The sequence below is a fragment of the Haliotis rubra genome, unplaced genomic scaffold (genome assembly GCF_003918875.1).
Source record: "Haliotis rubra isolate DU_JTF1 unplaced genomic scaffold, ASM391887v1 Scf1136, whole genome shotgun sequence".
Taxonomy (NCBI): Eukaryota; Metazoa; Mollusca; class Gastropoda; order Lepetellida; family Haliotidae; genus Haliotis; species Haliotis rubra.
This window is the reverse complement of record NW_025765044.1, coordinates 148,814-163,390: the sequence shown is the minus strand read 5'-3', so window position 1 is coordinate 163,390 and position 14,577 is coordinate 148,814. Positions and strand designations below refer to the sequence as shown.

The 14,577-nt window shown below is 39.1% G+C and overlaps 1 protein-coding gene across 2 annotated transcripts; it reads left to right on the top strand.

Annotated features, from left to right (window-relative positions):
- Positions 1–5,988: 5,988 nt before the first annotated feature.
- On the top strand, positions 5,989–14,546 carry LOC124292286. 2 transcript variants are annotated; one of them, XR_006902411.1, is made up of 9 exons: positions 5,989–6,117; positions 8,219–8,299; positions 8,925–8,957; positions 9,317–9,376; positions 9,940–10,014; positions 10,256–10,321; positions 13,596–13,784; positions 13,975–14,249; positions 14,298–14,546. XR_006902411.1 is itself a non-coding variant. In XM_046729355.1 (8 exons), the coding sequence occupies exons 1-8, from the start codon at positions 6,096–6,098 to the stop codon at positions 14,121–14,123; spliced, it is 675 nt and encodes a 224-aa protein (XP_046585311.1). In that variant the 5' UTR covers positions 5,989–6,095; the 3' UTR covers positions 14,124–14,546. The 2 variants fall into 2 exon arrangements, 1 of the variants encoding a protein (XP_046585311.1); XM_046729355.1 differs by having other exon boundaries at positions 13,975–14,546.
- The last annotated feature ends 31 nt before the right edge of the window (positions 14,547–14,577 follow it).

Below are 14,577 nucleotides of genomic sequence, written 5' to 3'. Positions count from 1 at the left end.
AGAGACACTTTGATTTATTCCCGCCTCGCATCACTCCAATAGATTTCTCTCGCTCATTAGAGTTATTTGATTGGATGGGAATTTTAGCGTTGTCATTCGAACGGAAGCAAATGGACCCAAGGCATTTAGCATAGTGAAATAAAGAAATCATGCCTGGGGAATTCAACGATGAACCCCCGTCGACATACAGTATATAAAAGTTCATGGGCTATCGTTGGTTCCGATATACGTAATGGATTCTTTGGCGTTGCCTTCTGTTAGTTTGTGTTATGGTAACTGATAGCAGTGACGTTGTCGTCTTATTGCTGTGTCCGGTGTAACTGGTCAAAACGATAACCAACCACACCTCTTTGGATTGACCACAACAACATACATTTCAAATTACTGTTCGACAACACTAAACCCATAAAACTGAACTGACGAAAATGTGACACAGCATCACGAAAGCCGTTCAGAATACTTCGTAGCATGTTGTGGAAGCACAGTGATATAACAATGACAGTCGGTAGATGAGTTAATCACATCCCCCTCACATAATGAATAACCATTGTGTGAGTGCTTGAGTTTGGATGAAAACCGACTCTACTGTACAGGTTTATAACAGATAACGTCTACGCCCGTGAAGATGGTGAAGATACTGCTGCTTGAAATCACTGGTGCATTACTTTGTTTATTCTACACTGTAGGCATTTGGAGACTACGCCGTGAAGATCCGGGTTAGAATTCGTCTTTTAATAGCAACCCATGCTTGTTGTAATAGGCGTCTAACTGGATGGGGTGGTCAGGCGCGCTGACTTGGTTGACACATGTCATCGTGTCCCAACTGCCAAGATCGATGCTCATGACGTAGACGGCGGATTGTCTGGTCCAGACTCGAATATTCACAGACCGCCGCCGTGTAGCTGGAATATTTCCGAGTGCGGTGTTAACCAACAAACAAACAGACAAACAAATTTAAACGTCTACTTTCTACAGTCACCTACCATTTGGAATCTGTTCTACGGGTATTTGATCTACACGTGTTCATATACTATTTCAAACATGTCAGTATATTTGACAATATATAACATCACCTACTGAATTGAACAGAAAGATACTCACTGTATAGGTAATCTTAGACACCGGCGTATTTTCACCTTTTGTGTACTCTGACCTGAAAAAAATACAAAATACATGCATCCAAATGACGTAGTTCAAGGCACCTCAAACCACCCTGTTCATTCCGCTGTAAAATCGCTTCGGAAATAGCATTATCGCTGCCACGACCATACGAAATGATAACAGCACTTGAGAACAAATAAACCTCTGACATTCCTACCACAAGATTACATTGTTGTAATCCTACCCCATGGGAAGATATTCTACAACACCAAGCCTGTCTTAGGAAAACATGCCGAAACAATCGAGCTGTACATCCTTCACACTGTAGCGGTGCACGCTGCTGGAGAGGTTCTACTTATTCTGTCTTAAGATGCATATAATACAGGATAATGTTCCAAAATTATTGAACATGCTGTTAATGCTTGATGATATTACTTGGTATCAATATAAAACATTCTTCCTTGTGTTTATGCTTGATTATGAGACACAACCAGTCTATAAGCATGAATGCCGCATTTAAGGGGTGAGTAAGTATGGTTTAACGCCGCTTTTAGCAATATTCCAGCAATATCACGGCGGGAGACACCATACATGGGCTTTACATATTGTACCCATGTGGGGAATCGAACCCGGATCTTCGGCGTGACGAGCGAACGCTTTAACCACTAGGCTAAGGGTGAAGGGGAGGTGGAGTAGCCTAGTGGTTGATGTCATGATAAAGCGTTGGCTCGTCACGCCGAAAACCCGGGTTCGAATCCCCACATTGGTACAATGTGTTGTCCCCCGCCGTGATGTTGCTGAAATATTGCTAAAGGCGGCGTAAAACCAAACTCAGTCAGTCAGTCTAAGAGGTGAAACACAACCAGTAGGATGTTCGTACCTGATTATGTTACACATGGAAAACAACAAAGCTGTACGTCTTCCACACACATGGACGCTGCAGTCTACTGGCTAACTTCTGCTGATACCAATCATATGATACAAAGTGAGTGAGTGAGTGACTTTAGTTTTACGCAACACTCAGCAATAGTCCAGCTATATGGCGGCGGTCTGTAAATAATCGAGTCTGGACCAGACAATCCAGTGATCTTTGTAGCCATCGCTAGGTTTTGCTGACAAGAAAAACAGATTTAGAGTTATCTCCCTTCCTTCGATTTGCATTCGCAAAACATCGGTAATTTCCGTACATCATACGTGATTCAATGTTATTCGAGATAAAGAATTACTACCACGAAGTACAGAATGAGTTGCCACTGACAGCGGGGAACATTGAAATGTGACTTGCTTGTAAGCGGGGTACATTGGAAATAATCGAAGAGCGCTCAGCCAATCAGAAAGCGACATTTATGTGTGAGATAAGATAATGCTGAATTCGACTTTGAACATCAAACAAACATCACACGTCGTGCAGATCAAAGTGTACACAGTAAGGAAGTATGTTATAACAAACACTTGTCAGTAAAATATCTTGATTTATATCTACTCCGAAACTGTTACATTTGATGAATGAAGTCAAGTGTCCACGTCTATAAAACTCATCTTTTAGAAAGATCGTATTCGCGATATATTTCGTCATAAAGGTTATATTTTACCTGATATACATACCACTGTAATTGTTGGCTGAGGTAGTATCCCTTTTTACGAATTGATACAATTTGGCCAAACACCATTATTCTAGATAACATGATCGATCAAAACATTAAGGGACAACAGAATATTTGGCTCTAAAATATGTTGAAAGGTTCTCACACAAACCATGAACACCAGGGGCACGAGGCAAAAGAAGATCGACATGGGCACAGAGAAGCCGAGGGAGTGGGTAAATAGAGGCGTATCCTTGCACGGAGACGAGGCGAGCCACAGCGAACCTAATCGAATATACATAGTTTCGCATTTTCCCCTGTCGTCGTGTGTTTCGTATAAGCGAGAATGGTGTAGTTTCACGAAAAATTTCCATTGCAGATACCCAGTAAGTAACTGAAATATTACCCTAATGGCCCGTTCGTTGAGTAATTTGATATTTTATATCTAAAGTTACTTCTGCATAACATGTTTTATAATATACTAGAAGGCAATTTTTTGTGATTGACTTGAAGTTAGATATGTGAATTAGAAACTGATACTTTTATGATGAAACTTTTTAAATATTGCAAGAAAATCATTCCACAATAGGATTGCAATAGGGACATTTTCAACTTTTCTGGCCGACACATGCTAATGAGGTCACAGTGAGAGAACCTGTGCCTGAAGGGGCATGTAAGTGATACATGCTACTTTCTTGGTGACAAAAAATACCTAAGTGGTAGTATAGGAGCTGAGCAGGCACAGGTATGCAGATTGTAATACAATAAATATATACAACATAGTACTTTCATAAATTGTTGTTGGTTTTAAGTGATAGAGACATTACTGTGTACCAGTAATAACTGCAGGGCTAAGTGCTTATGGGTTAGTAGCGTTGGCTCTCAATTTCCATACTTAATATAAACACAAAGATATACCATGCAAGGTAGAAACATTGCGTGATGTCCAGTAAATTCACCATATCTTGAGGTACATAGTGAGATTTAGCATAAGGTATAAACGGTTGTATGTATTACTTTCAATGACAAGTTTATATAGGTTTCACAGACAAACAGTATGTGTAGCTCGTCTTCAATAAAATATATATTCTTGAATTTATTGTACCTACCGGTGTCTATAGCATGACGGTAATTTTGGCATCTACATCTAGCCATAGAACATCTCAAGTAGTAAGGAATATCACTTGACAAATATGATTCTACATTTAACAATGATTTGAACTGTTTATAGTAGTTACACTTGGAGGATGTGTTTAAGCTTGAAATCCATGACTGTTACAAATGATCTGATAGTCTTTGTCCGAATGGAGAGATAAAAGATTTTATGCAGCCAACCTGCTGGGAAACCCAGACAAAACCAAAACCAAAACTAAATAATATATCACTAAATAATATATGTGTGTGATCCAAGTAGTACGGCCTACATTATCAAGGGACATAAGCATCTGATAACACTTGTTTTGTAACCTGCTAGGAGGTAGAGTAATGAGTCGACACCAGTATTTAACTGCTCTGGTCAGGTATACCAGCTGTAGAGGCAAACGCCCACATTCCTCCAATACCATATTATCTGATGTAGATATATCAACTCTAAGAATCCACTTACAGAATTTCAACTGTGCTCTTTCTACTTCTTTACTATAGTATATACCCCATAATTCTGAGCCATAACATACAATTGGCACAACCATACTATCAAGTATCTTTAGTAAATCCTTACATGGCATACCTCCAACCCTTTTAGAATACCCGTAAATTAACATCATACCTTTGTTTACCTGTGAACGAAGACTAAATTGCGCCTTGCTCCAAGACAATTTTGAAGTGAGTAGAAGTCCTAAATATCTATATGAGGAAACAACATCTATTTATTTTCCTTGAAAATACCATTTTGTCATATGATCAAAGTGGACCACCATTGGGAAATACCATTATTTTAGTTTTTTATCCACATTTATCTTCATTCCAGTTTGATCACATAATTTATCAAAAGCATAGATCTTACACTGCAATTCTAGGCAGGAGCTGGCTACTGAAGACACATCAACAGCAAATTACATCAGTATATTAAATTTGTTAATTATTTGATATTCCGTAATTAATGTACACTGTAGAGTATATGTTACAAAAGGATACGAAGTGATATTCGTCTTCTATATATGACAGTTTACAGATGTTTATTTCAAGCTTCTTCAATAAATCACTCGGCATTTAATCGTTCTGTATGTAACTAGATCTACACGACCAAGAGCAAGCAAATGTTTCATGTGTACTTCAACACCAGAAAAAAAAGGGGACCCAAACGGTTTCATGTCGTGTAGTAATGCAGAATGACGTTCTGTTTATACAGAAACGTTTAGCATTCCTGAAAATTTATTCGAAAATACCATTTCTGTTTGAACTATGTGTTATTGCCAAACAAATCCCAAGCACAGTGTTTATGCACACCTTTAGAGAACCACTTTTCTTATGTCGACAGTCATCCACTATTTTTCTAATACCATTTTTCGATATTTACAAAAATTCTCAAATATTCTCAAAAGAAGGACATTTGAAGGATATAAAAAGTACATTCTTTATTCCAAACTTTCTATCAGAAATAAACACTAGGGGCTATAAAACAAGTCATCTCTGTACCCTTTCAATATGAAGTTGAACATATAACACAACACAAGCTTTGCTCTAGAATCTATCACACTGGACAGAAAATGCTGTAGATGATGCTGTAAGTAATGTGAAACATTACCAAAAGTAGCGTAATTTTTACGAATGCATGCTTGATTGTATGAAAAAGTTGATGAATATTCTGGGTTTCATCGTCTTTATATTCTTGAGTACAACGTTTCAGGGCTTGTTCAGGTCCCATCATCAGGTAAAACTGAACAGTAACTGTTGGGACCCAAACGTTGTACTCAAGAATAAATAGAAGATGAAACCCAGAAAATTCTCTTTGTTCATCAAATATCATCTTCTAAAATGCCAATCAAGCATGTACTTGGTGTACCTCTGTAATTGTTGGTTAACGTAGTACCCTTTTCTCAGGAATATGTACAATTAAGCCAATGCACCACGACTTTGGACACCCTGATCGTTGAGAAACGTAAGTAACAACAAAATATATGAAACTGAAATGTCTTTAGATCAGCCCGACGATTATAGCAATACTTGTCGGTGCAAAAGTCCGTCCTGGCATACCTGTGTAACTGGATCTACCCAGCTGGATCGAGATAAACATGCCAAGTAGATGTATAAATAGATTAGTCATAACAAAAGAAAAAGTAAGTCGATATTGACGTAGTAATCTATGCTATCTGTTTGCAATACTGGTATCTTCCTGGTTGGGGAGCTTCGTGGACAGGCCGAGCTGACCAGTAAACAATCAGAGAGGGAAGTGTACATTTTCAGGATAAAATGGAGGGTGTTGTTGCCACAAGTATGTATAATACTAATTGACGGCCAATATTCCATTAGATAAAAGACCTGTGAAGGTCCGGGTTAGAATTAACCTTCAGTAACCCATGGTTGTCGTAAGAGGCGACTAACGGGATCGGGTGGTCAGGCTCGCTGGCTTTGTTGACACTTGTCATCGGTTACCAATTGCGCAGATCGATGCTAATGCTGTTGATCACTGGATTGTCTGGTCCAGACTCGACTATTTACAGACCGCCGCCATATAGCTGGAATATTGCCGAGTGGGGCGTAAAACTAAACTCACTCACCCATTAGATAAAATGATTAATTTGAGTTTTTTTTCACACAAGATTAGGCTGCATGTATTCTATCTACTGTGTGAAGAGTCGAGTTGAATTGGTTTTTAGCAACCCAAACTTGTCGTTAGCGGTGACTAACGGGATCGGGTGGTCAGGCTTACTGACTTTGTTGTCTCGTGTCCCAATTGCGTAGATAGCACATATAAACTCGATTATTTATAGACCACCGTCATATACCCGGGAAATTGCCGACTGCGACGTTAAACAACAAACAACTCTATTTTGTGATAGAATTATCTGAAAAAGTATTATTTAATGTGTTTGCCGTGACCCATTTGTTTCCTCACCTTACCGTTGACATGACATGAATGTGTTTCAATGATATTCTGAAAAAGGCAAATACACTACTAAAAGGAATGGGAAAGTTTTTTCATGTACTGAAGAACATTAGAAACGCACCACACTAAAATGCACCGACGATGCTCAGATATCATGGGTACATTTCAGTCTGACGGGGATATTTCGTATTATTATGGGGGGTGCGTGTCTAATGTTGTTCATTATATATTCATAAATCCAAACAAAAGAACTGTTAGTTACCAGCATCAAAGCACTGTTACACATGTTCAGATCGTGAAGGAAGAGGCGATGTACAATAAATGACTCATGAGAAGGTCAACGTCAAAGAATGTGAGTAACTGAATGACCTTCATCAGCTCTCGTCATCAACCCACAGACCTAATTCAGGATTACAAGTTTTCGAATGTTCTGGTCCCAAAAGCCAAAAACAATGCTGCTAGGACTGGTGATGGTGTCGTCGCACACAAATTTATGTTGGGTTCAGACCAGGATGTTGTTCAGAAACCATTGCTGGTAAACGACGTCTTGATGCTACATGACGGTGTCGGAGAATATACTCCAAAAGGTCATGTTCCTTATAATTCAGGCAGCCATAAAATCCATATTACCCTTCATGTGTACCACTTCTGAAGGGCATTCCTCACTCAAAACGATGGTTCTCCATCTTGGTAATGACCATTTGTTACCGATGCAGTGGTGTAAGGATGATCCACGCGCTGTTCTCGATCCTCCTGCAGATGCTTCCGGAATGTTTGATCACATAGTCTGGGGGCAAGGCAGATACTGTTGCTGTATCAAATTTAAACCTGTTCTGGAAACGCCGTAAACGACCGAACCTACCATGTGCGGGTGTACGGTGACACGTGGTCTTCCAGAACGAGGCCGATCACGTGTTCTTCTATGTTTTACTTCTTTGTGAGGTATTTAGAAGTTGGTATGATGAAAAGGAACAGATTTTTTTATACATAAACAACTTCTTTATTCCAATGGTGTAGATAATATTAATACAGTTATCAAGCAAGTGCAACAAAGAAGCTATCCATCCATACAAAATTATATTGTTGATATATTGTTATATTATATTGCAACCCTGTTGGGACAGATATGAGCAATGAACGACAACTCCCCCCACCCACCCCCCTTCCCCCTATGGCGACTCGTGCAGCCTCTAAATACCAATGGCTTGGTGCAAAAAAATATTCTTCCCACTGTCACGGAGTCTCTTTGTTGATGGTTGCGTTGTGGCGATGGCAAGACAACAGTAACTCAGTAATGACTCCGGCATGTTAAACGATAGGTCACATAAGAAATAATGGTCTACGTGATTACTTTTTGGGTTTAGTTGAAGGTTGTTCTTTGTCGAGACTTCAAATGTGTTTTTTACGATGCATTTTGCCTGACATTTTATGTGTTTTGTGTTGTTGGATGTGTTTTGTGATTGCATTGCTCTATTCCGTTATACAGGAGGTCGAAGCAATCTCGCTGTCTCGGCAGACGGGGAGGTGAGCGTCAACAGAGAGGTTACCATGACGGCGCTGGCACATGGTAAGAATTATTTTCATTACTGACTGTATACCTGACACAGTGGGTGTAACATTTACATAATATTGTGACTGGTGTGATGGCGATTCCACTGATACTGATATGGAGTATAAACGGGTTTAAAGGTGAAATTTGTTTCTGCGAAATAGAGTTTTACTTGGGTTTCATTTATTGGCTCGTGGTAAGAATTGTTTTCATAACGGCGATTTATGAACTTCATCAATGAGTGATCTTATTTGTCTGAAATGCGATAACTTTTGAAGCGACGGTCCTCGTCTGGTTCTCGATCCAGTCGTTCTTTGCTTAATTGAACTTCGGTACATAATGTTAAATTATACTGGGACAGCGCAGGGGCTTAACCAGAGGGGTTATGCGGGGGTGCGCACCCTCTCTTCCCCGAAACGAAATTCCCTTCGGATTATTTCACCTTACCTTTGGACTTCATGATTTATGCGCACCCCCTTCTCGAAAACCCTGGATCCGCCCCTGTAGTGAAATTAGCGACCAAATTGTCACGCCACTGGGTTGGTATTTGCTAAGAATGTTTCCAATTACATATTTTAAATCTTAAATGTTTAGGAATGATGATGCCAGGTTTAAGAATCTAACGAAGCCGTCTTTTTTACAGATGAAGAAGGAAATGTTTTCTTAAGAGTGTTCCGTAAGTAAAGTTTGTACGATAACTACAAAATGCTTCTGCACATAGATTTATGGCAACTTTCAAACTATACAAGAAAGGTAGGGGATATTTTAATTTGAGGTGAAACTACAAGAGCATACACACATTTTTGGAAATGGAAGTTTATGATTTGTTTCTGCCAATAAAAATGTTTAACATGGGTTTGATTTAAATATTTTTTTAAATATTCCATACCGAAAGAGGGAACTGGATAAAAGGACTGGCAGACACAGAGCCAGAATAATGTGAATGCTATATCGGTATAGTACGTGAAGGAATCTTGAATATGGAACAATGCAAGTGACATTATACTGCTTTACGTGACACTGCTTGTATTTCAGGTGCACGCACCCGGCAGGTTGTGGGTCAAGTCTCTGGAATATTTGCCATTTCGGGATCTGGTGAGTAAGTTGTCGTCAGCTTGCTTGAAAGATAAGTAGGAAAGGATCTTGTTATTGTGTTACCTAGAAGCATGGTAAATACATTGCTATCTTGTTGACTAAACGCTCGGTATGCATCTTGCTATCTTATTATCATGTTGGCAAGATGCAGTCATTGTCTTGTTATCGTGTTGGCAAGAGGCATAGTGAATATCTTGTTATCGTGGTGGCAAGAGGCATAGTGAGTATCTAGGTATAATGTTGGTTTGAAGTAAAACTATGGTAACTATTTTGTTATCGTAGTGGGTAAAGGTATGGTAAGTCTCTTTTTGACTGAAGGCATGGTAGGTGTCCTAATTATTTGAACTTTAATAGTCCAATGCAAGACTGCACTTTATCACACCACACATGACAAAGGAGCAAACGTTTACTTCTTAAACATGTAACGATCTAAACTTTACACCCTTGCTGCAGTAATAAAACATAACAATGGTATAGGGAGGAAAACCAAGTTCTATGGATAGTCAACTTTTTTATTTCAATGAATGGTACGATCACACTTTTGAATGTGTATATATTGACAGAAGAGGAGTCTGCACCGAGTCGTCACCATTCTGTCACCATGCCTGACGACGATGACGATATCGATAAAATGTCAGGTAACCCATTTAGCAGTGAATAACGTCGGATGTCACAAACTGTATTGCAATAAGGACTCTGGACTCGAATGACAAACGGACGATTCGTTAACCACCAAGGTTGTGTCCTCATGAGTTTGTATTTGTGCTAACGAAAGGATAATATCAACTGAAACGAAACGATAGCAATCTCCTTAAATTTGTGATTTAATCAATGCATGTATCAGTCCAAAGCATCACTAATGTTCTGTTTCCTTTTTAGTGAAAGTGTGTGTCTGCATCTTTTCCCTTATCTTTGGTTCGCTGCCTGTGGCCATGATAGTTGTTGGTAAGATCCAAAATAGGGAATAATTCGGTGACGAAAATGGTTTTATTTTAATATAAATATTTATCTCTTCAACGCTTCTATCTATAAAGCCAAGATGACTTAAAAGAAATTTGTGTAGATATGAGTTTCTTCTTTATTGTTTGTGGGGAAGGGATCATAAACGGGACATATATGATCTATTTATGTCGACTATGCAGTTGAATTTTTAGGCACAGGAATACAGTATATTTAGTTCTTATATTAGTGCAGGGGCTTATGTAGCAAATATGCTTTCTGTGGGAAGTGCATGTTAATTTTTGGAAGCACTGATAATTGCATATGGACTCAGAAAAAGCATTGTTCGTTTCATTCTGGGGTAACTGAACATCGGTACCCATAATCGACCGGCAACACCAATGTGAGAAAACATATTTTTATAAACCTATCACAACATAGGCATATAGTATATCAAAATGTACCTTGTGATTGGTGTTTTACAACTACCATTAATATCATGAATCACAATAATATATGTATGCATAATAATTACTATAATCATAATTGCCTTTGCCAAAACCGAAGGTTTGTTGCAGAGGGTATGTATTCAACCCTGTTTATGTGTGTGTGTATTTATGTGTTAGCAACTTTACTCAAAAACTACCAGATTGATTTCAATGAAACTTACTGGATCTCTTGGGTATGTCCCCATTGCAAATCAATTAGATGTTGAAGAAAGTACACTCTTCAAAAAAAAGAAAAGCAAAATGTCATTGAAAACTTTGGTCTTATTCAAGGTATCCTTGACACAGATCGAATCAGTTGTTTGATGTTTCATTGTGGAATCCTTCTCCGTTCCTCCTGCAGCATGTTGAACAACTGTTAAAGGGTAAATTGCGGATTACGATGTTGACGTACACTTTTATCGATCTGATTCCACAGATAATGAATTGGTTTCAGACTCGGGGATCTGGAGGGCCAGGGAAGGACATTCATGTTGTTATTGGCCAGATATTCCACTGTAGCACGTGCTGTGTGAGGTCTGGCGTTGTCCTGTTGGTACAGTTCCCTCTGGCGGTCGACAAGGCGATGCACGTGAGGACAGAGAATCTGATCGATACTTCGAGCGGCCTTTAGATTGCCTTCGACGAGCACCGGTCTGCAAGTGTATGAGATGGTTCCCCACACCATGACACCATGACACCATGACACCATCTCCACCAAATCTGTCCACTTGCCTCATGCAGTTGGGTGCAAATCGTTCACTGCGTGGTCTGTAGACACGGTGTCTTCCGTCACGTCGCTTGAACCATATGTGCCTGCAAGGTTCCCAAGGTTCCATGGCTGCACCGTGTTACACCACCTGTTATCGTATCAGAGAGAGGGTAACTTTTTGACGTCTGGCACGCATACCTGCCTCTCGGAGACGGTTCCTGATTGTCTGGTCGGACATTCTCCGGGCTCCAAACCATTCTTGTGCTGTGTCCCGGGCGGAACGATTGCAGTTACGTAGGTGGGTTACCCGGATGTAGAGATCTTGGGCTGTGTGGTGACTCACGGTCTTCCTGGTCTTGGATGGTCATTTGTTGAAATGGAATGCACAAAACGATCCCACAAATGAGTTGTTTTGTTGGGATGAATGCCACGACACTCTTTGATTCGCCAGCTTGTAATGTCCAATGGCAATTTTCGGTCAGCACCGTTCTGACGTCACATTTTCTCATCTAGTATTTGCAAAGGATTTGGATGAATTTGTGAGATGCATTTGGGTCTTTTAGTCATAGGTTGTACTCATGCTTTGCACGTGAAAAGCAATACTTGCGGCTTTTGATTGTGTTCCATAACATTCAAGCTCATCATGACAATCATGATCGATAAAACCATTTAAAACAGTTTATGGTTGCATTCGCTCACGCATGTTCCTCTAAACCACACAACATGCAACCCTCAAAACATGCTTAATGTGACATATGCGTACAAACTTTTGATCAGTATTTTCAAATTTTATTTTGCTATTCTTTTTTTTGAAGAGTGTATGTCAAGGGCTATCTGCGTGCGGTTTGGTGAAAGTATATTAAAGTACAAGTGCACAGTAGTACTTTGAAAATGTAATAGTGAATGGAGATTGCTGTGCAAGGCGGAGGCATGTTCTCTAACGAGGGCATTTTTTGTTTCCAAATTAAGAAAAAGTATGAGTAGAATTTATGCTTGTGTTTTTGTCTGTCAAATCATTTCGAAGCTTGTATTTCAACAGCATATTTTGTGCTTGCAGGTTAATGACGGATTGATTGACAATGCAAGTTACTTAACAATGCTAAATCCTTGTGAAAGTTAAAATGAATATACCAGTACACATTATATATTACACTTGCATACCCCACTTGTAATATGTAGTCATCTGTTCACTATGATATAATTTGTCACTCCTGTAATAATACATTCAGTTTATATTGACTGCAGATTTGGCTTTATATCATTTGTCATTTAATTATTACTACGTAAGTGTGTTATGGTAGTAAATATTATGAAATGGGAGAATACATTAATTGAATAATGGTTTCCATTAATATAGGCCAATACTTACAATGTTGGTGTCAGATGAAGGAAAGACAATATTTGATGAATTTATATGATTATATCACCACATTGAAAATTAGAAGCATATCATATGGTTGAAAATTAGAAGCATATCATATGGTTATTTCTATATCATGCATCATAAGCTACATTTTGATATGCTACATGACTATGATATGATAAGTTTATGTAACTCCTTTTGTCTCGAAATGGTTTCAAGCAATTTTGGGAACTCATTTTCACAAGTGTTTTTTTTATGAGTTGTTTATACAATAGGAGAGGTTGATAACACAGATGGTATGGTATACAGGATTAAATAGGTTGATAGGAAGCCAGTAAAGATGTACATGGTTGTATACATATACTTGCTTGACAACGACATTAGAATCTATGTCGAAACGTCGCCTATACAGAATAAAGAAGTGTTATATCCATAAAAAAAGTCCTCATTCTTCTGTATATATTCTGCACACAAAAGCACAGAGAGAACAGTATGGAATGGTTTGGTGTTAAATATTTTGGCTGCAGGAAACTATATACAGCATAATGTATATAATAATGAACTTTGCCATGATTATTACTTAAATCCGAAAGACACTTACTTAAAAAGGAACGTAAGTTTCCCATTGAATGTCAGGGTAATGTGTTAACAGAAAATAACTATATTCTCCAAGCCTTCCAGTGAACCCAACGTAGATATTTGATGTTCTCGTTTCTCAAGGCATCCTTGACTACAATCTGTGCCCAGGCAACACCAGACTCGCCATCTACATGATAGCCCAGGGAGCCACCTCTGTCGTCATCCCCATCCTGGCATCCTGCTGGTTTTGCTGCAGGTGTATTTCAGGAAACTTCATAGGCGCTATCTGTGTCATCATTGGATTGTTTAACATCGGATGGGGAATTGTAGGTGAGCTTCTCTGGACGCTTGTCGCAGTAATTCGTAATCGTTCGTTGGTTGAACGAACGGGCGATTAGGGTAATATTTCAGTTACTTACTGGCTATCTGCAATGGGAATATATGTAAAACTGTGCCCTTCTCCCTTATACGAAACACAGGACTACGACAGAGAAATGCGAAACTATTTATATCCCTTTAGGTTCCCTGTGGCTCGCCTCGTCTCCGTGCAAGGATACGCTTCTATTCACCCACGCCCTCGGCTTCTCTGTGCCCATGTGGATCTTCTACTGCCTCGTGCCCCTGCTGTGCGTGTGTTGTGTGAGAGCCTGGTGCAAGGGCGACGATTAAACAGGCGGTGGGTTTGGCAGTTGCTTCAGCGTGGATGAACCAGGTTATTCGAACAAACTTTACTGGATGGGCTGAGATGACATATGCGCAGCAGCGAAGAATCGAGTCCTGGACAAGAATTACATAGTTTTTCTGAACAAATGTTTTTGTGTCATATGTTCAGTTGTCCCTAAGTGTTTTAATCGATCATGTTGTCTGTGATCATTATGTTCAGTATGGCCAAATTGTACCTATTCGTAAGAAAGGCATACTACTTCAGTCAACAATTATAGACGTTTTCGAACATATTCTGTTTCCAGAAGAAGAGGTAAATTATATGCATATTTTATAGACTTTCATAGGCTTAGACACTTGACTCCATTCATCAAATGTAACAGTCTTAATATATTTGTCAGTGGATATAAATAAATATTTCAATGACCAGTCTTTGTTATAACATACTTCAATTCCATAC